The sequence below is a fragment of the Herpailurus yagouaroundi genome, unplaced genomic scaffold (genome assembly GCF_014898765.1).
Source record: "Herpailurus yagouaroundi ecotype Mexico unplaced genomic scaffold, PumYag 187, whole genome shotgun sequence".
Taxonomy (NCBI): Eukaryota; Metazoa; Chordata; class Mammalia; order Carnivora; family Felidae; genus Herpailurus; species Herpailurus yagouaroundi.
The window spans coordinates 9,732,360-9,758,644 of NW_024412418.1; the positions used below are offsets into that span (position 1 = coordinate 9,732,360).

Consider the following 26,285-nt stretch of genomic DNA (forward strand, 5'->3'; position numbering starts at 1 on the left):
AATACAACTAGTAACTCCTTGAGGTCAAGGGGACAGAGCTATTCCCTCTCCTAACCAAAACTAGTGATTCATAAAGTCCACTTACGTTTCTTACTAGTTCTTAGCAAGTGCCACATTCACCCTATGGTGTCGGTTTCAGCCCATCGACTACGATGGCTTTCCACCAGATCATTTCTCAACCTTGGCGTAAAATCCACTTGATTTCCTAAAGGCAAAGATCCAGTTCATCTTCTGTACATGCCATGATACACTTTACTCAGGTCCTCTTCTTTGCATTGTTTTTATCTAATGCTTCAGCTCTAAATGTGGTCATGGCTGCCTAGGTCTATAAAGATAGGGGTGAAGTTCCTAGCACCCTATGTCTGTATCTGGTACTAATTATGAAGGTTCACAGCACTCAATCTCTTTGGGACTCACTTTCTATCTATCAAATAAGGGTGGCTGGTTTCAATTCATTTAGAGTACTAAAATTCCATCACTATATAAATCCATTGTGATCTGCAAAATTATTTCACAACCATTATCTTTTTTTTTAATGTTTATTTATTTTTGAGAGAGAGATGGGGGCATGGAGTGGCAAAGAGAGGGGGACAGAGGATCTGAAGCAAGCTCTATGTCGACAGCAGAGCCTGATGGAAGGCTTGAATTCACAGACTGTGAGATCATGACCTGAGCCGAAGTTGGACGCTTAACTGACTGAGCCACCAAGGTGCCTCCATTATCTCTTTTCATACAGATGTCACCAAAATCCTTAATTCCTTAAAAATTCCTTTTATAACACTACTGTGGTTTCTAAGTATTTCGTTCTTAAAGCATGGACTTATTATCCTAAACTAATGTCAACTCACTTGCAGATGTCAAAAGTGCATTAAGATGACGGCCGAAATTCATCCCTCCTCCGTCCTACTCTGCGACCCCAATTCTCTGCCATCTCCTAAGGTTTTGTGTGGTTTGACTACTGTCTGTCACTTCCATATCTGACCATTAGGGGCACACTCCCACTGTCAATCAACACAAAGCAGTCTGAAGGTTTTAAAGAGAATTTTTACTAAAGGAATTAAAACACACCAAACCTCAAGGGCGCCTGGGTGACTTGGGCGGTTAAGCTTCCAACTCTTGGTTTCAGTTCAGGTCATGATCTCACAGTTTGTGAGAGGGAGCCCCATGTCGGGCCATGAGCTGACAGTGCAGAGCCTGCTTGGGATCCTCTCTCCCCCTCTCTCCAAATAAATAAACATTAAAAAATATATGTACCAAATCTCATATAAAATGGAGTTACAAAAAAACCCTGCTAAGACACAGTTTCTCAACCAGTCTCTGTAGATGCCAAACAAAATGGATTCCTAACCTTGTTTCCTCCTTCATACAACAGGAGGTTATCAAAGTTAAATGAGTTAACACTTCCTCAGCACAACACTTGGCATACAATAGGTGCTCAATAAACAGTAGCTGTAAACCCTGCCGGCAGCTGGTCATAGAGCTTTCTTCACAGAAATAGGGTCTTTGGGCTCTGCCCTTTTCCAAGCCGTGATTCCTTTGGATCTCTTCCAAACTCAAAGCTCTTTTGCAGAGGAAGGATGACTGTGAAGTCCTAAATTTAGCAAATGATCAAACTTGCTAAAGATGCAAGCCCAGATCTTTTCAACGGGTTTTCTTTGAAAGCCTAGACACCATTCAGGCTTTTCCAAGGGAGAGACAGAGCTTAATTACAATTTTACACTTCCTGCTATTTCAAGAACTCTACAACACATTTCTCAATGAAAATGAAGACACCTAGCATATCCTAGTGGAACTCGACTCAAACTAGGACACAGATGGGGCTCCAAGGTGTGGGTTTCTGCTCCAAGGTGGGTCTGATATCTTATAACCATTTTATAACATGCCTAAGTTCCCTACATATCCTTTCACCCATTAAGAACTAAAAAACCAGGAGATGGGGTCTTGCTTTGTGAAACTCCTCTAATTTTAGTTCTGAGAGCATATAGCTTTAAGAAGGCATTCCCGGGAATACCCCAGGAATTCTATCCACCCCCTCAGAATAGCAGGCAATTGAGTTAGTGATGGTGACTCAAGCAGACTTTTTAATCCTGATCTAAAGGAACCACCACAACCCTGGAGAGGGAAATAAAAAGGGAATCGAGTGGAAAAGGCCTCCACCACCAGATGACTCATGCTCCACCGTGTGACTCGCCCAGCACGTTACTCTGTTGCTAAGACATGGGGGACAGGTTCATTAGTCACTTTAATGAATTTTGCAAAGAAAGGATTCTCCCTATAAATAATCATGAGCTCTGTCTCTCTGGTGCTTGTGTGTGAGCTTGTGACTCACCTTTCCACCATGCCAGGCAGCACCAATCGTGTCATCTGCAAAAGAGAAAACAAAACCTTCGTGATGGCTGAGGATGCAAGCAACAGATAAAGAGTGAAGGAAGCTTCGCCCTCAAAACAGAAGGGGATCACTAAACCACGCCCCACTCGACAGACAGCAATTTATTTTATACGCTCTCTATAATTTGGCTGTGGTAACAGTACATAAAAAGGAATCAGATGAAATTACTGGAGACAACACTGGGAATACTTTCAGTAAACTTGGCGAAAATGGGCCTTGCCTGAAAAGGAACACTGGCACACAGATCTTCAAATAATTAAGGGCCTGTGGTGAAATCAGGACCCCCAAAACGCACTCCTGGAAAAAAACATCCGTTATGGAAAGAAATATCTGCCAACCAAGATTACTGACGACTTCTAACTTAAAAGCTCAAATGACCTTTTCCTATCAAAAAAGCATTTAGAAGAATGCTGTCAACTGACGGCAAATGTTAAGTGTATCCTCACATTCATTCCCCTTGTTTGTCTAGCTAGTTGTGAGGAAAACTCATCCTTAACAACAACAAAAAAAAGACACCTGCATTTTTAAAGGGTGTCATAATTGTTGATTAAATACATATAATATGAGAGAGAAGCTATTTCTAAACTGTGTTTTAAGATATTATGAACTGGGGTGCCTGGGTGGCTCAGTCGGTTAAGCGTCCGACTTCAGCTCAGGTCATGATCTCATGGTTAACAGGTTCGAGCCCCACATCAGGCTCTGTGCTGACAGCTCAGAGCCTGGAGCCTGCTTCAGATTCTGTGTCTCCCTCTCTCTCTGCCTCTTGCCCACTCATGCTCTGTCTCTCATTCTCTCTCTCTCTCAAAAATAAATACATTAAAAAAAATTCTTTTTTAAGATATTATTAACTAGGGGCGCCTGGGTGGCTCAGTCGGTTAAGCGTCCGACTTCGGCTCAGGTCATGATCTCACGGTTTGTGAGTTTGAGCGATGCGTTGACAGCTCAGAGCCTGGAGCCTGTTTCGGATTCTGTGTCTCCCTCGCTCTCTGCCCCTCCCCCGCTCATGTTCTGTCTCTCTCTGTCAAAAATAAATAAACATTAAAAAAAAAATTTTTTTAAGATATTATTGACTAAGAAAAGTTAAGACATCCTCTGGCTTGGTCAAGGCCACGTCACAGTTTAAGACTGAGGTTAGAACGTGAATTCTGGATTCCCAGATATCATCAAATTTCTTTTTTTTTATTTTAAATCTTTATTTGAGAGAGAGAGAGAGAGAGAGAGAGTATGAATGGGAGATGGATGGAGACAGAGGGAGACACAGAATCTGAAGCAGGCTCCATAGCTGCTGTCAGCACAGAGCCTGACGCGGGGCTTGAACCCATGAACTGCGAAATCATGACCTGAGCCGAAGTCAGATGCTTCACCGACTGAGCCACCCAGGTGCCCGGGACGTCACCAATTTTCTAAGAAACAAACGCTGCTTTGTCACATGCTTTACATGCATGCCAAACACAGGAATTTTAAGCTTTTTATCTTGAATACTCCTATGTCTTAACGAAAACAGTACTTCGATGAGAAAGTAAATTTTGTCCTAGCAATATTTTGAAGAAAGGAAATGTATTCAGCTTTACAAAGGTAAAATCTGCAGCACTCCCAACCCAGATGTCAGGCCGGGAGCCTGCTGCATATACTTTCCCAGGAAAACTGAGTTCAAACTGACACTGTATCATGAAAGACAGACTGACACAGCGCCAACTTTGAAACAAAGAAGTGTCTTCAAAGCCTAGGGGAATCATTTTGACAGAAGGTTTGGGATTTGGCCGAATCTTCTGGCCCATATAAAAAAAGAAATGCTAAAAAAAGAGTTTGGTCTAAAGCATTCTACATCTCCCTCCTTCTTACATACAAGTCTACGTTTTTCGTATTAAACTTGTCTTGATAAAATGGTGGGGGGGATGTGCCCAGTGACTACATCCTATAGAACAAGATGTGACTAGAAGTAACATATGCAACTTCTTGGCCATGCCCTTAAAGGAAAGAAAACTACACGTCCTCCTCCTTGTCCTCCTCCTTACCGGTTCCTCCTCTTGAGGGTTAGAATGTTGACGTGGTGGGAGGAGCCAAAAGAACCCATTTGAACCTTAAAATGAGAGCTGTGTGATACCGGTGGCAGAGCAAAGAGATAAAGAGGCAGAACCCCTGATGCCTGGAGAACTACGATGCCCTACCTTGATTACCTATCCAGCTTTTTATCTGAGAGAAAAATAAATTTCTATCTTGTTTAGGCCACTACAAGGACTCTGTTACAGCGGCCAAGCCCTATTCTAACTCATAGAGTTGACCACTTATGTTGACAGAGACCAAGCAGTGTTAACATTTTAAGACTTAAAGATGAGACAATTCCCTTGGGCACCTGGGTGGCTCAGTCAGTTAAGCATCTGACTTCAGCTCAGGTCATGATCTCACAGTTCATGAGCTCAAGCCCCACACTGGGCTCCATGCTGACAGCCCAGAGCCTGGAGCCTACTGTGGATACTGCGTCTCCCTCTCTCTCTCTCTCTCTCGCTCTCGCTCTCGCTCTCTCTCACTGCCCCTCGCCTATTCACACACACACACACTCTCTCTCTCTCTCAAAAATAAATAAACCTTAAAGAAATTTTTATAAAAAGATGAAACAATTCCCAAAGCAAACTCACCCAGAGATTATGCTGAGCCCAAATGGCCTCCGCTACTTTGTAATTTTTACAACACAGTCCTGTTTCTTCCCTTTTCTAGGTTTGCTGACCCAACTGAGGATATGCCCACGGGGCCTCAAACCAAACTGGATGGGGCCAAGTCAAAAAAACGGTGATTTCAGAGTTGATCTTTTCCACAGGGTACTCACCTCCTCTCTTTTCAGATTAAACGACTCTTCCAACTTGCTTACACGTTTCCTAAGATTTCTCTTTTTATGGTACCCCATAGTAATTACTCAAAATACAGCTACTGAACGTTTAGGCCAAATGTGCTACAAGTCAAGCCCAAGTTCAGATCCCAGCCCTTTCACTTAACTAGCAGTGTGACGTCAAATTAGCTTCCTTCTCGTCTGCAGAGTCCTTATGTATTATTAAATAAAGAAGGCATCTCCATTACAGGTTATTATATTCTGAATCTCAAATGAGGTAATGTATATAAAGGACCCGGCACAGAGCTTGGCACAGAGCAAGGCTCTGAAGAGAAATCAGCATCCCTTATTGCCAGCATGCACTATTCTTTCATGATGCAGCACCACTAAGTATCGGGGCCTCCTTTAAGCATGTGGTGCCCTACACAGTTCAAAGCCACAAACAGTGACCCATTTTGAGGCATCAAATTCAACCCACGACACAAGTTTCCAGATAGTTCTGTCAGTATTTAAAAATACTTCTGTCAGGATCCTCTTGGAATTGTTCTAAAATTGGATTTAGTGACAACTGCACAACTCTGTGAATTCATTTACCATTCAATTGTACACTTAAAGTCGGTGAATTATACGGTTTATAAAATTATCCCTCAATAAGGCTTTGAAAAGAATCTTCATCTTATGGATAAGAGTTAAAGATATGGAATCACAAAATACACTGGATGTTACTTTATCAAACCCAGGAGAAAAAAAGAGCTCCTAAAATGTTCTATGCATATCAACTTATGGTCTGAGCAACATGAAGTAATAAAGAGACATTCTCCTACTTAGTTGAGGCCATGTTCTTTACTCAAACCTGGGGCTGGCCAATAGGGGTGCACTACCTAGGAGGAGCACAGATACACATGTAAACAAATCATTACAAGACACACTCTGAGTGTAAGGACAGAGGGCATTAATGCTTAGGAGCAAGACTCATCATGTCTGGGGTATCAGGTCGAGCTTCCCAGATTACATTTCAGTTAAGTTCTGAGAGAATAAACAGGAATTCATCAGGAGGAAAAAATATTCTAGCCGAAGGAATAGAATACAAAAAGGCAAACGGCTGTAAGAAACTACAATCTTTGCTATAGACCTGAGGCCTTCAAAAAAAGCCTTTTGTTGAATGGAGCTTTTTATAAAGGAAAGCATGCACATCCAACATGTTATATATGTCATTCAATATGCATATTATACCACATCATGGACAGCTTCCCATGCTAGTATAAATGGATGTTCTTCAGGCATATTAACCGTTGTGGAGTATTTTGTGATAAGGATTGATTATATGCATTTCTAGCAACATCTGAAAACATTTATTTAGCACATTTCATCAGGGACCATAACGCTTAGCTAATGTAAGAGGTCCCCCAAGCAGTCTGTGGAGAGAAGCTATCATTCAGTCCTCTAAGTCCTGAGACCACCAGAATCAGAATGAGTAAGAAGACTGATAATAAACACGCTCCCACCCAAGGGCATGAATATATGTGCGTGTGCATGTGCACACATCTATGTAACAGGAAATGAGACCTGTTAACTGAAGAGTAGCTAAGTGGAGTTCAGTTCATAGGGGTAGCCACTGACTGTTTAGCCTTCCGACGCAAAAGGAGAGAAGAAGGGATAGGATTTGTGGGCAGTGATCTACCCGGAAAACTACCAGGAAAAGTCTACAAAATCTGTGGATGGATTCTTTCATTCTGACCAGGGATCTCAGAACCATCTGACTATTACCTAGTGGTTGTGCAGAGTTTTATAGTTCAATTACGATTTTTTTTCTATGACATAAATTTATACTCTTAAATATAATCCAACAAGAAATACCACTTTGGCTGGGATATTAAAGAAATATAAATGCGTGCATTGGGAGCTATTTTTTTCCTTACACTATGTACATGTCATACATTAAATGTTTTCTTTCTGAATGGCAATAGTTATCCATAATCGGAGACCAAATAAAACCCCGTTTGATAGACTCTTACTTACAAAACCACATTAATAGCTAAACACTAAATGTTTTCTGGATGGTCTTCAATGTATGGACACATTCAAAATATACCCTCCCGCTCCCAGCTTTATTAAGATAGAACCGACATAGAACACTGTATTAGTTTAAGCTGTACAACATTAACAATTCGATAGATGTAGATATTGCAAAAGGATTACCGCAGTAAGTTACCATCAAAATTATGGAACGCTGCAAGCATTTCTGGGTCACCTTGCATATGGGCCATGCTAATCTTCTCCACATCATTCCAACTTTAGGATTTGGGCTGCCGAAGAGAGCTCCAAAATGTATTCTTTATAGATGTGAGCTAACACTCAACAAGTTTAAATAATTTAGCACAAAGACAAAGGAAAAAAGTGTGTTCGATGTCTAGCTATTAAAGGGCCAGAAATATTTGTTGGATGCTCACTGACCAAATAATCCCTCAGGTCCTCTCGGGAAAAAGTTCAATTCTTTTTAGAAAAATTCTTTTGCATTGTTCGTTGGCTTCTCCTCTCAAATTCTGGCTCTAAACTATTTCTCCTTGCCACACAATGGACCAGCTTTTTGACCTGCCAAATAGTAACAACCCTGAAAAGCTTGAGAAAAGTTAACTTGAAATCTGCATGCTTTTATAGCACTGATTAACACCTCGTTCTATGCTTAAATTCTCTTCTAATCGGATTATAAGTCATGATAAATTCAACGTCAAGCCTTCTTTGGCTGCATATGTGTACACAAATAACAATACAAATAAGCAGAGAAGCTTCCCTATGTTCACATCAAATTGCATTCTCTTTGACATCAAGTTTTACATAGGATATTGTAACTAAGCTATTAGTACTCTCATTTGACTTTGTATGCATCAATTGGTATCTTGATATCTGGTTATTTATACCATGTACCAGCGTTTCTGTGAAATCTCACTATCTATCTGAACTCCATTTCACAGCTCACAAGCTGTTTCTGGAGTTAACTCAGTATGCTAATTTTAGGCCATCTGCAGGTGATAATTGCTGTACCAGGAAATTTTTTTGTTCCTCTTAAGATACTGCTTAAATAAGGTTACCATAACTTGTGCGTTCAGTGGTTAAGAATATTAGAAAAGTACCAGTAAACATGATTTTTGGACTTGTTTGAGTCTGGGTCGAAGTTATTTCCAAAAGTATACAGCAAACAATTTAAATTTAATTTTTGTCTAAAAAGTGGCAAAAGTTGCTGCAGTAGTACCTCTACAGCAATGAAAGCTTCAAATCTTTGCGGAAAAAACAAGCATTTCCTATTTATATATATATTTTTAGTGACAGTTTCATTAATCCTCACCACAAAAAAAAAAAAAAAAGTCCCAGAAGCCTAAAGTCAAAGGAAGAAAGGTCAATATATATTATATGGCACCTAGATATTGCATCACTCTGTGTGCCAGCTGCCCATAGAGTATACAAATACACAAAGATACACAAAGATACACAAAGAAAAGTTAAGATAAATGAAAAGTCTTTAGCAATGCCAGCGCAATTTAGAATTCCTTCTGGGCATACCACATATTCATTTTTAAGATGAGCACTGGGTGTTGTATGTAAGCCAACTGGACAATAAATTGTATCTTCAAAAAAAGAGTGAAATATTTATTGGTACTTATTACCACAGCTATGTATATTCTGGCCGGGAAATAAATAAGAGGCTGATTTAGCTTATAAACCATCAAAATCTGTTTCATTAGATCATTTAGTTGAGATACCTGACTCAAAAATGCATTGGCGGGCCTAAAAAAAAAAAAAAAATTTCTGAAAATGTTACATTAAAATATAACCATCTTAGTGTTATAAATACTGCTCACATTTTTGGCAATTACGTGCACTGCTTTTGTAATTAGAAAAGCCCCTACAATTAATACTATTTCTAAAAGAAATTAAAATGAATAATTTTTTCTTCTCTTTCACTTCTCTGGCATCAGTAATCAAGAGCTTATATAAGGAACTTTATTTTATACGCAATAGTCAATTTAGGTTTTCCTGCGTTTTAGTTTATCATGAAAACTTGTAACACAGCAAATTACACAAATTATGCAAATTCTCTTACAAGCAAGTGATTTATTTTTACAATCAAATAATTTTTGTCTCATGTAACCTCTGGCATTCGGTCAGTTTCTACAGAGAACAGTACAAAGAAAATACTACCGCATTATGCTCAAAAAAGACAACCAAAAACCCAAATGGAAAGGTTAAAATTCAAGATAACTTCATAAAATAAGACAACAAATACTGTCACTTGTACCCACCATTATATATAAATAGAATTTAAAGTGTAACAACTTAACCCTAGAATCTGGGCAAAGTCCCAAGAATCCAGGCTATTCGTATAAATAATTAGGACACCACAGATAGCCACTCTGTCCACATCTGCCCATCTTCTTACCCCAGAGACACCTGCTTGGAGTAAACAGGATCTAAATTCAAGCAAGTGAAACATGAACCCATAAAATTAGAAGGAAGCAGACACAAATGCTTTGTACAAGTTTTCAACTGGAATCATTAACAGCAATTTACAAAATCCATAGTCTGATCCTGAAAAGAACCACATAAAGTAACAATAATGTTACGCCAGCCCTCTTTGGGAGAAATGAGGGTGACTCGCTGGAAGTCATGCTGGAGTGGCACAGCACAGTTTTCCTTTAGAAGCTGTCATGTGAGCTCTGTCATACTGAGAATACAACTTCATTGGAAATTCTTTGAATCTCACCTATATGGCTAATGGAATATTTACGGCACAGGGGGTGAAAAGCTTAATTAGGTAAACATTTTCAAGTGCTTTGAGATCTCCAAGTATTGTTTGATTTTCCTCTTTGGTAACGTTTTAAGTCTTTGTGGAAGGGTAGGTAAGAGCCCTCCTTGCCATTCTCCCGTCCCCACCACATACTACTTAGCCTGAAATTCAACCCCCATTTTTCCTTTTGTAGTCAATTGTTTTGATACATGTTAAAATAATGGAACTAAAGAAAAATAAAAGAACTTTCCAGAACAGAAGGGTGCATGCCAATGGATAATAACATAATCAAAAGCCATAATCTACAAATGCTGAAAAAATTAAAAAGCACATATACACAGCATACACTGCTTTTCCAAGTTTGGCATGTTACAATTTGCTAAGAGTTTCCATTCCTTAAAATTTCGCCCAAATAAGCTGACTTCTCAAAAAGTGACAATTTTAGGAGAAAATAATTTCTAAAGTTCTCAAAGAGATTTTTTTAAAAAGATTTTATTTTTAAAGTATCTCTACAGGGGCGCCTGGGTGGCGCAGTCGGTTAAGCATCCGACTTCAGCCAGGTCACGATCTCGCGGTCTGTGAGTTCGAGCCCCGCGTCGGGCTCTGGGCTGATGGCTCGGAGCCTGGAGCCTGTTTCCGATTCTGTGTCTCCCTCTCTCTCTGCCCCTCCCCCGTTCATGCTCTGTCTCTCTCTGTCCCAAAAATAAATAAATGTTAAAAAAAATTTAAAAAAAAATAAAAATAAAAATAAAGTATCTCTACAGCTAACGTGGGGCTCAAACTCACAACCCTGAGATCAAGAGTTGCACACTCCACTGACTGAGCCAGCCAGGCACCCCTTCAAGGAGATTTTTACATTTTCACCCCAAAATAAGGCATTTCTCCCATAAACCAGCTTTGCTTTGAACTGGAAAGAACCTTAGAAACAATCTACAACTACTCGCTTTTCACACAAAGAGTGGTCCTCATGCAGTTAGGCAAAACCATCATTTTGCAGTTATGCTCAAAGCAGCCTGTTACCAGGAGACCCTAAGAGCCAAATGTACCCAATTATTTGAAAATTGTTAGGAGCATAATGACAGCAGCTCTCAAAATGGATGAAAAGACTCTAGGCACTAACTTGGAATGTCTTCATCTAGAAAAGCCCCAAGTGGGGGGTCAGAGCTGAGAGTCATACTCTTCCTTCCTACAAGTTATTAATTTCCCAATGTTGTTAACTTAAATTCTTGGGGCTGGGTGGAGGAATACATTCTTAACATAATGCCTAAATTAAATACAATTAGATGGCTGCACAGAGATTCCTCTTCTCCAGGATTGCCAGATTAACAGAGGGCTCCCTCTACTGGTACCATGTCACACGCCAAAGGCAAATCCAGGTAAGGAAAAGAAAACCAACGCTTCTGTGCTTCTCATCCATCCAAACATTTATTATCTACACCATGGGCCGGGCACAGCACTATACCCTCCTGGCTGGGCCACATACAGTGAATATATACTGGCATTAACAGGAAAAAAACAGCTTTTCAAAAGCAGGCAAAGCACACAAAGTGCTCTGATTTCAGATAATCATAGGGATGGAAGAGACCGATTTAGTTAAAACCGTTCTCATCCTTCAAGTCCATGAAGCAGGTTTTCAGTTGGAGTAGACTGAATATCTGGGGTTGCCTGTACAGGGGGGTACAAACTCAAATGCCTGGAAGGATTGGGCAACATATACGAGCACAGTGAGTCGGGGAGCAGGGCCGGGTGGGGACGGTGGCGACCTGGAGAGGGCAGGCCTCATTACCCAGCACACTCACCTGCTGGCCACTCTGCCCTCCCCACTTATACTGTCATGCCACACTTCAGGTCTGCGTTACCTCATCTTCAGACTTTCCCCCAAGAGAAGCTAGAAATGTGGGTGTGAAATGTCCCAATTAAAAAAAAATTTTTTTTTAACGTCTATTTAATTTTGAGAGGGAGAGACCGAGCAGGAGTGGGGAGGGGCAGAGAAAGAGGTGGGGACACAGAATCCAAAGCAGGCTGCAGGCTCTGAGCTGTCAGCACAGAGGCTGATGCGGGGCTCGAACCTACAAACTGTGAGACCATGTCCTGAGCCTAAGTCAGCCGCTTTACCCACTGAGCCACCCAGGCGCCCCTGAATTGTCCCAATTTTGAAACGTGCGCTAAGTGAAATACGTTGGTAGGGCATGTGCAGCCCAGACTACCGGGTTGAGCCTTCGGCCTAGAATCAGAAGGGAACTCCCCTTTTGCCCATTCCACTGCTGGCGGGTCCAAAGGGTATAAAGTTCTCATGATTTCCTTCAGTATAAATATCCATAATTGATCTACGTCCAGCCTTTTAGGGCCACATACAGTAAGTGGGTTGCTTATTCCCAAAGAAAGAAGATTTTCACTTTTTAACTCACTCACTTATTCAATAGCATTTGCTGCACACCTGCCAAAGGTGAGGCCCAGGGCTAGGGAACAGCAGAGAACAAAAAGAACACGGTACCAACACTCATGGGGCTCACAAATTGCAGAGAGGCACTACACCGAAAATGAGCTGCTGAGGGAAGGGAAGATGTGCAGTGCGCAGTGAAACTGTGTGGCCGAGAGACCAGGCCTAGTCTCGAAGGCTCCCTACCAGCTCCCGAGGACAGAACACTGTGGGGGCGAACTGAAGGATGAGTAGCATTAAGTGGGAGACGAGGGAGCTTCCACGGACAGGGAACTGCCTGAAGGGACATGAGGTGCAAGAGACCCAAGGTGCTTTGACCTGAACGCAGGGAAGTAGAGAGAGACAGACCAGAGGTGGAACTGGAGAGGTGGGCAGCATCCACATCAAGTAGGTCCTTACCTATAGGTCACACCAAGGAGTTAGGACTTGAGGGAAAGAAATCACTGAAGGACCTCACAGTGGTGTGATATGTCCTAATGCAAAGTAACACTCTGGCTGGGGTACGGAGACTGGACTAGAGGGAGACAAGCTGTTTCGAAAAGGCTGGTGGGGCTATTCTAGTAGTTCCCAATGAAAGGGGTAGGGGCTTGGAATTTGGAAGGCATCACTGGGCATGAGAAGAAGTGAGCTGATTTGCGAAATACTAAGGAGGTAGAATTAACTGGCATTGGGGGGGGTGTGTGTGTGTGATGTTATACTTCCTTTCTCCATGCTAAACATCTCTAATTCTTTCAGCCACTCCTAATAAGACATGATTTCAAGCCCCCTCTTTGGTTGAGTGAAGGAAAAACTAAATTCTGATGCCCTGCTTAAGACTTCTCCCCTCATCTTGGAGTGCCTGGGTGGCTCAGTCAGTTAACATCCGACTCCGGCTCAGGTCATGATCTCGTGGTTTGTGAGTTCGAGCCCCACATCGGGCTCTGTGCTGACAGCTCAGAGCTGGAGGCTACTTTGGATTCTGTGTCTCCCTCTCTCTCTGCCCCTCCTCCACTCATGCTCTGTCTCTGCCTCTCAAAAATAAATAAAAACATTAAAAATTTTATTAAAAAAAAAAAAAGGACTTCTCCCCAACCCCAAATAAAACAAACAAAACTTACTGTATAATTTCTCACTGTAAGTAGAGGTTGTTAATAAATTCTATTCTGGGTCACACCCCACCCACTTTCTTCTTTGCTCTAAAAGAGGTAGTAATAAAGAAGATTGAAATGTCCTCTCCACTTGTCAGAATGGTAGACTGGAAATTTCCAAAGGGATTGAGGTATAGGCAGGGCCCCTACCTACTGTCCACCTTCTTCACAAATGCCAGTGGCAGCTTCAGGACCCACTACCATCAGAAGAAATGGTTTTCCCACCCTTAGGTAAGAACTGCAAGTACTTTAGGGAATACTGTTTGGGTAGTGTTCATTGGAAAAGGAGTAAAGTGTCTTGAGGTCCTAAAACTGTCATTAAAGGCATCAAAAAACTGTCAGGCCTACAGAAGGAAGGGAACTCCAAATCAAACAAGTGATCTCAAATCAGAAACAAACAATGCGAGCAAGATCTGCTTTAGAACTGGTCTTTGAATTGTGGGGAGCTCGGTGTCCTGCCTGTTTGAAATCGGACTCGTACTGATCTGTCTCTGGAGTTGCGGGACTTCTCCCGTTTCCTATTATTTCCCCCAGAGTAATCAACAGTACTACAACAATTTCATGTGCAAACTCTCAGTATTCAGAGATGGAAAGCCCTCCAGGCACAAAACTGCAACTGTTTTAGAAGAGTCTGGTTCAATGTCTGGAGGCTTAATTATCTCTAAACTTGGCGATTTCTGGTCCGAAGGTCATCGTTCTGGAGGAGAAATAAGACTTATCCTAGATTTTAGTCACAGCGCATCTCAAATCACACAAGGAAAAGCCCCGGCTAGTAGGACCTCTCTTCCGAGCTCTTGAGGCTGATGTACCTGCCATGTTGGTCAATTAGATAGAACTTCCACACCACTGCCCTCCTCGCCTTGGCACTTACCCGCTCTGTGGAGAACAAGGACAGGACTAAATTTACCCCTGAAGGATGTGAAAGCAAAACTGTAAGGCAAGCAACAAGCCTTCTAAACACCTCTTGGGTGACCTCAACTAACAGTTTTATGTCTGGTGAAGGGAAAGTCGAGTTAAGCAGGACTTAGACAATGGCCTGGGAGAGGTGACTGGACTCTATGATTATACATCAAGGGTCTATAGTCAAAAGTATTCTGGTTAATATTTCTTCCCCAGTATTCTTCTGGGCCACTCACCACCACTGCATCTGGTGATGACCCATAATTTCTCTGGTCAGGATATTTCACTTCTCTTATTCCTCTGTCGGGATGTGGAACTTATGTGACTTTTTATAATCATCTGACCTACTAACACAGGAGCACACGGACCACATGATGATCCCGGACCTGACGCATCCAGGTCATTCAATGCCTGTGAGGTGGCACAGGACCTACAACAAGATGCTGGGGCCTCACCCAACAAACATCTCCAGATTAGGGGAACAAACCCAGGGTCGCAGGGGTATACTGATTTCACTCCTCTTTCCTGGCATGCTTCTCAAGTCAGGCGTCCCTATCGAGCGGTTTGGCAAGGAGGCAAAACTTGGACCAGCACTGATGATGAGAAGAAGCTGTTTTCTTTCTGGTATAAACTATTTTCAATACATTTATTATGACATTAGGCAGCAGACACCCATGCCCTAGTTCCCCTGATGTCCAGCCACCATAAAATCTTCGAAGATTCTACAGCCAGACCAATTTTCATCTTCTTTTAAGTTACCCCGGGGCTCTGAACGTAGTTACATTTCTACAGGAAATGTAGCCCTGGCCCTGGCAACATAACACAGTCAACTAAAGCGCAATAGGCCCAATTCATCAAAATACACCACAGGGCAAATCACAGCAGCATGGAAGAACACTGAGCCTGGGAGCCTCACACAGAAAACCTTATCCAGGTGAATGCCCTTTCTTCAGTAGACAGAAAATCAACTCATATACCATAAACACATATGGCCACTCTGCCACTAGAACCACCTTTCTATAACGTGCATCAGATGACACCTTACTTTTCTGCTCAAAGGCTCTCCATCCCTCTTAGCCCACTGCCTAAGCTCTCGCACAATCATGTCCTAACTCGTCTTTCTGGCCGCTGACTGGTTACCCAGTGCACACCACTCACCTCTGCCTCCTCGAGTCAAACCATTCTCACACCTGAACACTCACTAGTCATCTATGCAACAGAGATGCCAACCACACGGATCCTGTCTGCAGCACAACAAAGACCACTTGGCTACCCTCCAGATGCTATTCATTCCGTGGTGAATAAAGCAAGAGTTTTGAACTGTTTTTCCACTAAAAGTGCACATCACAAAGGTACAGGAAGGTTCATATTTACTCTAAAGATAAAATAAAGGATGACTATTCAGCTTAATGTACAAGTGTTTTAAAATTTTTTTAATGTTTATTTATTTCAGAGAGAGAGACAGACAGATAGAACACAAAAGGAAGAGGGGCAGAGACAGAGAGGGAGACACAGAATCCAAAACAGACTCCAGGCTCTGAGCTGTCAGCGCAGAGCCCAACGCAGGACTTGAACCCACAAGCCGCAAGATCATGACCTGAATCGAGCGAGGCTGGACGCTCAACCAACTGAGCCACCCAGGGGCTCCAGTGTTTTGAATAGCAAACGCCCTTAGTGCTTTGTAAATGGGATGTGATTTGCAAAAATCAGGCTTACAGACATGGTAAGCCTAAACCCAGTTCCTGTGGTGGTGACACTTCCCACCAATGTGGTTCACCATATGATATGCTATGACATGTTTAATAAGTTAGCATTTGTCTCCCTGACTCATTTCGTGGTTGAACAAGTACGTATGCCAATGTGGAAAGACAAAGTAGAAGAGGAAGAAGGAAGAGGGAGAAGCATTTCATAATCTGTCGAGATGTTAGGACTGGTGCCGCACATTCTTATTTCACAGTTATTTAAAAAAACCTGAGAGGTACTCTACGGTGCTGTTGGATTTGTGCTGCTCTTTCGGCACTGACCCCCTGCCTACTTGTCTTCAAGCAGGGCATGAGGTGACCACCACCACACGTGTTGCTCTGGCTCAGAAGCTGCTTGAAGGATGCAGTGTGTGGCCGTGAAACACAGCAAGCTGACTGGTTCTCACAGGTCAAGGTCAAGACCCTGGGCTTTTACCGTTAGTATTCAGTAGACTGCCAGCCAAAAATGCATGTCTTGGGAGACAGAGGAGGCCGTGTTTTTTTAATATCAAGGCGTATAAACATGGAAGCACTGACAAGCAGAAGGCTACAGGAGAAAATACTACTGTATCTAGAGTAAAAATTATATATGGCTTATCTGACAAAGGGGTTAAAATTTTCAGGAGACTGGGGCGCCTGGGTGTCTCAGTCGCTTAAGCAAGACTTTGGCTCAGGTCATGATCTCGCCGTTCCCAAGTTTGAGCCCCACATCGGTCTCTGTGCTGACAGCTCAGAGCCAGGAGACTGTTTCAGATTCTGTGTCTCCCTCTCTCTTTCTTTCTTTTTAAAAAAAATTTTTTTTTAATGTTTATTTATTATTGAGAGACAGAGAGAGATAGAGCATGAGCATGGGAGGCACAGAGAGAGGAGGAGCCACTGAATCCGAAGCAGGCTCCAGGCTCTGAGCTGTCAGCACAGAGCCCAACTCAGGGCTCAAACTCACAAACTGTGAGATCATGACCTGAGCTGACGTCAGACGCTTAACCGACTGAGCCACCCAGGCGCCCCTCCCTCTCTCTTTATGCCCCTTCCCCACTCACACTCCGTCTCTCTCAAAAACAAACATTAAAAAATTTTTTCATAAAAAAAAAAATATATCAGGACATTAATTTGTAGCTAATATTAACACTTCTATAAAATTTAAACACTTCAATATACCTTTCATCATTAACTCATTAAAATATATTAGGAAATACATATACACAGTTGTAACAACTCATTATTTTTAGGCATTTGGCCAAATGTGCTAGAAAACATTATCAAAACAATAGCACACAACAGTCATTTCAAGAGGCAAAACCACAAAGTATATTAATTATACACCAGAATGTTAGTTTTGATCAAAAAACTGCCTACGGGGGTGCCTGGATGGCTCAGTCGGTTAAGCATCCGACTTCAGCTCAGGTCATGATCTCACAGTCGGTGAGTTCGAGCCCTGCGTCGGGCTCTGTGCTGACCGCTCAGAGCCTGGAGCCTGTTTCAGATTCTGTGTCTCCCTCTCTCTCTGCCCCTCCCCCGTTCATGCTCTGTCTCTCTCTGTCTCAAAAATAAATAAACGTTAAAAAAAAAAATTAAAAAAAAAAAAAGCTTTGCCTACTAACGAATAAACTCAGAGTTGCACACAGATACTAAACATCTTTATCAGCTCTGAGAATAATAGTAACATTCTTGAAGGCCCTCACTAGGAGCTGGGTACATTACCTTATTTAATTCCCAAAACAACTCTGTGAGGTAAAGAGATTAACACCCTCAATTTTACACACGAAAAATGGAAGCACAGCGGGCAAGTAATCTGTTCTGGGTCAAACAACTAGTAAACTGTAGATTTATTTAATTGACTTGAAACCTCATACAGATTATTGTCCAACGACAACATTTATACAGGTATGCCAAGAGAAAGAGCCTTAAAACTATACAGATATATTCATATCAACCATGGTTTAAAAGCATCCGTTTTGTGTTTGGGGGGTTCTTGCTCCAAATCTACTTAAAGATTGTTAGTAGTTTACCTCACTTAAACTGAATCTTAAGTAAGAAAACTCTGGCTAAAAATGATAATGGGAAAGATACACTGATTATTTTCTTTTATAAAATTATTTGTCATATTATAATATAATTCAGATGAGGTGCCTTTAAGTAGCAAGCTACCAAATGTTACACGGTACGTATGCAGGGATGATGAAGGTTTTGTTTTGGTAACTGGTTTACATGAACCAACATGTTGTTCAAATCATATAAAACCACACAATAACTGAATTAACTAAGTACTTGAAATGCAACATGTGTAGTATCCAGGGAGAAGCACAGCCATACGTGAAGAGGTGGACAAGGCATAAGATAGGGCACTTGGACTTGAAATCAAGCATGTAACAGACATCACTTCTCAGGGCATGAAGACATAAAGAGAATTTTTCTTTAAACATTCACAACAGAGAAAATGATCAAGACTGTGCCATCAGATGAAAACTAGTAATTAAGTTCTTATTTATATTTATCTGGTTAACTCTAATAGATTTGAGTTAAATATTTTTTTATTTCCTTAAACTCGAAGAGTTACTAAACACGGGTTTGGCTTTTCTGTCAGTACAACGGTCCCCCTCACCTGTGGTTTCCACCTTCCAAGGTTTCAGTTGCCCAGAGTCAACCGAGGTCAACTGTCGTCTGCAAGCAGATGATCCTCCTTCAGACACAATGTCAGAAGGTCAAGAGCAGCCTAACACCCGGTCACAGTGCCTACGTCCTTCCCCTCAGTTCATCGCAGCATGTGGGCATTTTATCATTCCACGTCCTCACCAGAAGGGTGAGTACAGCACAGTAAGATATTCTGGGAGAGACCACACTCACCTAACTTTTATTACAGCATTATCATTATAATTGTTCTATTTTATTGTTAGTTATTGTTAACCTCTTACTGAGCCTAATTTAGAAATGAAACTTTATCAGGGGTATGTACGGATAGCAAAAAACAGTGTATATAGGGTTCGATGGCATCTGGGGCTTCAGGCATCTGCCGGAAATCTGGGAACATATCCCCGGTGGATAAGAGGGACACTGCTGTGTGTTCAAATCTGAAGCTTCTGACGTGGCCTATGCAAATTCTGTCTCGGGCAATGTTTTTTGCTAGGCTAGTGTGCGGAATCAAGGTATGGTATCAGTGACTGCTAACATATAAGGAAAAGTAGTGCTCAGATGTTCATATTTGCTACTTATTCCCGGCCTCCCACTTTTTTTTTTTTTTTTCTTTGCTGCCTGTTCTTCCTTTTAGCACATATTAGCTATGGTGTCTTTTGTAGGCACATACAAGTAACACGACTTTAATGCATGCCTACCAACTAGAAGCCAGAGTAATTTTTATGTGTGGCTAATAAAAATCGTTCCCATTACTTTTAGCCCCATACTGCCACACAGTGCTTTCCCACAACATTTCATTCACCTGCTTACAATGTGTTACAGGGGATACGAAAATGGAAATAATTTATCAGTGAAGAACCGTGTGTAGATGAAAACTTTGTAAAAATCCATCTTCAGCCTAAGTTCGTTTGTGTAGTCCCAGGGCCTACTGCACTGTTTGCACAGAGGAGGCATTTCATAAATGTTCAATTGTTCAAAAGCAAAATTACACAGAAACTTGTTTGGTCTTCAGCTCTTTCTACACCCCCAAAACATAAGGAAATAAGACCGCCTTCATCAGGGATACGTATTTACATGGAAAGAAGAGATGACTAATGTGAACAAACTGGTCTGAGTTTTTAAATAGAATGAACCAAAAAAGGATGACATATTTATAAAAAATATGCTTACCTTACAAACAGAAAGAACATTTACATTTATCAGTTTCTTGATGGTCTGTAAAACAAATATGGACAATTTTATATACCTCTGATCATGGAAGTAACCATATTAGATACATACATACGTGATCTAGCAAACCACAGAAAGTTTCCCCAGATACAGTGGAGACACAGGAAAATGGCAGGAGTTGAGGTACAAAGGCAGATTTTGTTTTCTCAGTGCTACAACACTTTTCTACCAAAAGTAACAATTCATGCTAAAATGCAAAATCCAAGGTAGACGTGTAAGAAAAATCTGGAAGCAAAAGACACTAAATCTAAAAGAAATATGCTATTTTCTTTCTGCTAATATTGAAAGGAGAAATTATTGAATCTAAGATGTTCAACAATTCTTTTTAATTCACATATTCCTTCAAGGATATGCTTTTCTAATTTTTATTAAAAAATTATGCACGGCGGTGCCTGGGTGGCTCAGTTGGTTAAGCGTCCAACTCTTGATTTCAGCTCAGGTCATGATCTCACGGTTTGTGAGTTTGAGTCCCACATCAGGCTCTGCGCTGACAGTGCGGAGCCTGTTTGGGATTTTCTCTCTCCCTCTGTCTCTGCCTCTCCACCTCCCCCAGACACGTGCTCTCTCGCTCTCAAAAATAAACAAACATAAAAAAAAAAAAAAAAAGATTTATGCCTGCCTCAAGAATATAGCTTTCATTTTGGTAAGTTTACCTGAATCAACCATATTGCTATATATTAACATATTTATGATTTCTAAATTGAAGTTTATAATCCTGATACTTAAAACAGAGCTATTTTGATATAATAAATATAGAAATAAGGGTAACAAGATGAGCTACTACTGAACTTTGTACTATACTAATGAGGTTATAAACATCTTCTCGTTCAATCCTTCTAAGATCCCTATGAAGGCACCTATTTTGTGGATGTGGGAATGGACATCCATCTTGTGGATGTGGGATGGTGGGATCACCCCCAAGGTAACTCAGGGAACAAGAAGACAAGCCACAGTGCAAACCCCGGGCAGCTGGACTCAAGTGCTCACAGTGTGAACCATTATACCATACTGCCTTGCCAATATTCACATGCTCTCCTTTTGTTACCATACTATTAAAAAAAAAAAAAAAAAAGACTTACATTGTCCAAGTCAGGAATGTCCAGAAAGTATTCGGGATACTCATATGACACTCCCACATTGTTCACTGAAATAAGACAAGATCATTAGCTGCCTAACGTAAACTACATTTTATACATTTATTGAAATAAGGAGATTAATAATATCAAGACTAAAGTGATACATACAATTAAATCAAATACTGTTTATGACTGGAGTAATGTTTCCCACACTTTTCCACCCAAAATCTATCGGTATTTGTATAGTTCAAATGTCTTCCTCATTAAGCCCTTCCTGAACCTACCATCCAACCCCCCCTATAAAGGGACTTTCTCTTTGCTTTAATTTCCATAGCCCCTTGGAGTGTGTATTCTGCCTCTGTGATAGTTATTTGTAGATATCGCTTGATCCCTCTCTAGACTTACATTTTCATAATGGAGTAGAAAGAGTGAAGGGTATTGCAGCGTAGGGGACCAGAAACCTGCATTCTACTAGAAACGGAAAACGTGTGACTAGGGATAAGTCACGTATGAGACGCATCTCAGTTTCTTCATCTCTAACACGAGAGCTTGTTTAATCATTCAACAAATATCTGCCATATGCCTACATACAAGACATGCGCAAGAAACTAGAAACACCAGAAAGAAAAAGGCAATCTTTGGCATCATGGTGCATACTGTGTTGTAGGAAGAGAAAGACACTGAACAAAAAGAATAAAACATTTATTTCATTACAAAGTACACTGTGCCACGGGAGCCTACGCCTGGGGTCTGACATCATCCAGGGAGTGAGGGAAGGCTTCTTCGTGGAGGCCGAGAGTAGGTTCAGACTAAATGTCTCCAATGAACCATCCGTCCCTACCAGACCATAAGCCCTGAAAATCAAGATCATGTCCTTGTCTTTCTATATTCTCCCTCCTCAGTCACCTCACCTAAGGCTGGGACTACAGGACAACTGAGAAGCCAAGAAGAAATTTATATACAATTAGGTACATGACTAATACTCAGATATCCTATGGTTCTCCCTAGCTCTGGAAAGACAAACCCAGAATAAGGAACATTTGTAGGAATACATAAAATATCTCGGAATTTATTTTAGTTAATAATGAAATGGATAATCTCTATCTACATTTAATCACTACAACAATCCTACTAGGTAGTTCCTATTACTATCTCCCTTTTACATAGTAGGAAACCAAAGTTCACAGCGGTTAAATAATTTGCCAAAGGACATAGAACAAAGTAAGACTGGGACTCCAACTCTGGAAATTTGACTTCAGAGGCTGGGCTCTCAACCAGCATATTAAAGCTGCATATGCCTTCACCCAGTATTCAGTTCAGAAAAAAGTATCAGCAGTAATTGGGTAAAAAAAGAAATCTGGTAGCCATGTTTAATAAAACTGGAGTATTAGAAAAGAAAGGTTTTGGTAGTAAAAAGATGGTGAAATTACGATCCGTCTGCTAAAACTCAGAAGGCATTGTGCCAAATAAACCTGGTAACAGTAGCAGTAACTCCTTCAGTAGACTAACAAAATTAGTGGTGCGAAATAACTCAATAAGGGTTCTATAGTTAGCAATAAGCCAGTCACTTGAGGCTGTGAGTCTCAAGATTCTACCTGCACAACTTGGTCGGGATGGACTAAACAAAATCACTGAAAATTATCTGAAAATCAGAAAGCAAAGAACAGTGGCAAAGCAAATTGTACGTAATTACAATGTATGCTCTTGTGAACAAGGATTATATCTAAACATAATTAATAACCACAGGTCCAAATCTATTTGTAATTTATTCAACAGGTTCTCTACCCACCAGAGGTTCAAGGAATCGATTTTATACAGACCTTTAACAATTAAGGCTAAACTAGTTACAGGTGAGGCATTATGTGCCCTTGACTTTGCTTTACCCATGGATAGAATCATAAAGGATGAATAACTCACAGCCTAAGAGAAACAACAACTAAAGGATCTGTTAAAATGCTACAAATAAACAAAATATTTGTTACTAAGTCAGCTTAAAATAGACTCTTCAAGGAAACATTTTGCCAAACTGTAATGTTCTTCAGGATTGAAGAAAAATTCTGACACTCACAGCCAACTCCATTTCCCCTCACTCTCCTGGATCTAGAATACCTTTTTTAGTTTTCTTTGTAGCCAATGGAAATACTAATACTCCGGTTCAAAGTGCTGAAGAAAACTGGATAGTGTAATTATAAATGTTTTATTCACATTTTTTTATTTTATTTTTTATTTTATTATTTTTTTTAATTTAAAAAATTTTTTTTCAACATTTATTTATTTTTGGGACAGAGAGAGACAGAGCATGAACGGGGGAGGGGCAGAGAGAGAGGGAGACACAGAATCGGAAACAGGCTCCAGGCTCTGAGCCATCAGCCCAGAGCCCGACGCGGGGCTCGAACTCAGGACCGCGAGATCGTGACCTGGCTGAAGTCGAACGCTTAACCGACTGCGCCACCCAGGCGCCCCTATTCACATTTTTTTAAAGACTTGATGCTTTTTTAGGAGTTAATTTATTTTGAGACAGTATGCGTGCAGAAGAAAGGGAGAGGCAGAGAGAGGGAAACAGAGAATCTCAAGCAGGTTCCACACTGTCAGTGCGGAGCCTGATGTGGGCTCAATCTCTCGAACCATGAGATCACGACCTGAGCTGAAACCAAGAGTCAGATGCTTAACCAACTGAGCCACCCTGGCACTCCCAAATCTTTTAAAATCCAGATTGTGTGTGTGGGGGGGTGTGTGTGCTGTGTGTGCGTGCTGTGTGTGTGTGTTTAATCTGGGAACTCCATAAACAGTACACTTGATTTAGTAATTTCAACATGTACTGCACGTACAAAGTTGAGCTAAGGAAGCCCACAAAAAACTAAGCAAGCAGGGCAATGTCACTCTGATTAAGGCACTAACAATGGACAATCTTCCGATCTGTTTCTAATTGAGCAAAGGGAGCCATCAAAACTACATACTCACACAATGAAAATGTGAACATCTATTTAATATAGTTCTAAAAAAAAAAAAAACATGTTCGACACTTTAGCCCAAAGAAATAGAATCATGTATAAGGGCCAGGTTATTATAACCAAAATCATACACAGCAAAAAAAATGTTAAAGCTGGAATAGATCTTTCAGAGCATGAAGCCCAATTTTATGAGGGGAAGTACATTACAAGGTCAGACTGGCAATTTGTCCTATTCCAGGGCTTAGGACTCTAAAATCCCTTCCTGTTTTGTTAGTTGCGCCTTTTGCTTGTGAAATATTCACTACCCGTAATCTCTCCACGGTTGGTAATCACTTTAGAGTGCTATTATTTAAGAGTACAGAGAAAAACAACTGTTGCTCTCAAATAGCTATTTCCATAAACTGCACAATAGTGCACATCTTTTGAAAAAGGCAACCCCGCTGCAATTTTATTCTGAGACATTAGGTGGCAGCAATAACCAAACGGCGGGCGGAAAGCTTTAAGGGAATTGGAAAAGGAAGAAAACAGGCTTTGGGTAGGAGTGAAGGATGGAAATATTTCCATTATAATGTAATCTCGTTAAGAATCGGTGCGTGCAATGCCAATATTACAGAATTCATTGTAGAATTCACCAAACTAAACAGTGCCACAAGTGGTTCCAAAAGTATTCAGATAGTTGAAAATCCCTTCTAAATGGTAGCATTTTAAATTGGCATTAAATATCTGTTTATTAGTCAGGGTCGCTTTTTTTTTTTTTTTAATTTCCTCAAGTAAGACACGAGAGACAAATTTTAAATTTTTTATTCAGTGACCCACAAAAACCTTTCACTCGCGTAAAAGACACTGTGTCTTTCCAAAAACAAAGGATGCTCATGTCATCTCAGAATTCCACCTAGGACTTCAACAATCACCACAGGATCATGAACAGATAGGCAATCTTTCCTGTCAGCTTCTCATTGGACTGCTAAGATAAGAAAAGTTCAAGAGAAGAGATGAGGCAAACAGAGAGCAGAGGTCACAAAAGACCAAGAACAAGGGCAGGGTAGTTGGAAAAAGAAGGACGCGGTGGTGAAAGGAGCAATTCTAAAAGAGCTGGCCCTCGCTGGAAAGAACAGTCAATGCCTGGTGCTCAGCAGTGCCCTCCCACACCCCCATGCAGAACTTCTGAAAACACCAATACTGATGAAGTATTGTATTATAAAGACTCAAAACCCAGAGTAATTCTGAAATGTTATGTAGATATTCTGTATCATATGATTGCTGAAAATCACTTCCACATCTCTCATACTTAAAAAGAACATACACAAGATTTCTGTTTCTTCTAAATTCATTTGCCGCTGTTTCTGGCCTTACCAAACTTCGAGTCATTTATTAAAACCATGTGCTTTTGAGATAGTGATGTCATTAGAAAATCAGATATTTGGTATCTGGGTTGGGCATGAGGGAGGAAAATACACTAAGTTACCAGAAAATGAAAATCTACTTGAAGAAACAGTGATAACCGATACAGGTGACCACACACAAAACACCTTCAATCTGCTTTTTTTAGATTAATCAGAGGCTTAAGAAATTAAGGTAATATAAAAATACATCATCTAATGGTTGGGCTTCCCAGTAGATGTCAAATAATGTAAAGTATTCCCGATTTCCCACTCATCATATCAAAGTACAGATGTTAAGGTAATTTCAGCCACATTTATAGTGATACAGACTAATCCAGTCCAAGCACTCAAATTAAAGACTAGAGAAATGGAAAAACTATTATAGTTCATTAATAAAATGGATTCGAAAAAAAATGCTGCCACTTCATCCCTTTTCAAAACAAACCGAGTTTTTTTGAATGCAGACTTCAGGAACAGCGTATAAGCCAAAAGCAGGTAGAAACTTCTCCCGTCTGAAGCTTTTGAACTCACAGGGTCCAACAGACCCACGTTTCAGTCCTAGCTCTACTACTACGAGCTCCTGACAAGAAGCAAGTGATTTCACCCCGGTGAGCCTCGGTTTTCTCAATGTCCTTATATATAAAACAGGGCTAATAATTTAAGAAATGATAGGCATCAAATCTTTAACCCAATTCCTAGAACATATCAGTATGTTAATCAGTGGAAGAGGAAGAGTGTTTATTTTTGGGTGATCATTATTTCTTCTTCTTCTTCTTCTTCTTCTTCTTCTTCTTCTTCTTCTTCTTCTTC

General features: G+C 40.8%; 1 protein-coding gene and 1 non-coding gene across 2 annotated transcripts in view; both read right to left on the bottom strand.

Annotated features, from left to right (window-relative positions):
• HSD17B12 (hydroxysteroid 17-beta dehydrogenase 12) overlaps window positions 1–26,285 on the bottom strand; it is a 168,088-nt gene that overhangs the window by 23,691 nt on the left and 118,112 nt on the right. The window contains exons 5-7 of the mRNA XM_040495392.1: window positions 21,146–21,210; window positions 20,007–20,051; window positions 2,330–2,364 (exon numbers count right to left, since the gene is read on the bottom strand). Of these exons, the coding sequence (XP_040351326.1) occupies window positions 2,330–2,364; window positions 20,007–20,051; window positions 21,146–21,210 (145 nt within the window). The remainder of the gene's footprint in view (window positions 1–2,329; window positions 2,365–20,006; window positions 20,052–21,145; window positions 21,211–26,285) is intronic.
• Window positions 7,430–7,535, bottom strand: LOC121043990 (U6 spliceosomal RNA). The gene has a single exon (XR_005797050.1). It is a non-coding gene; the product is annotated as a U6 spliceosomal RNA (small nuclear RNA).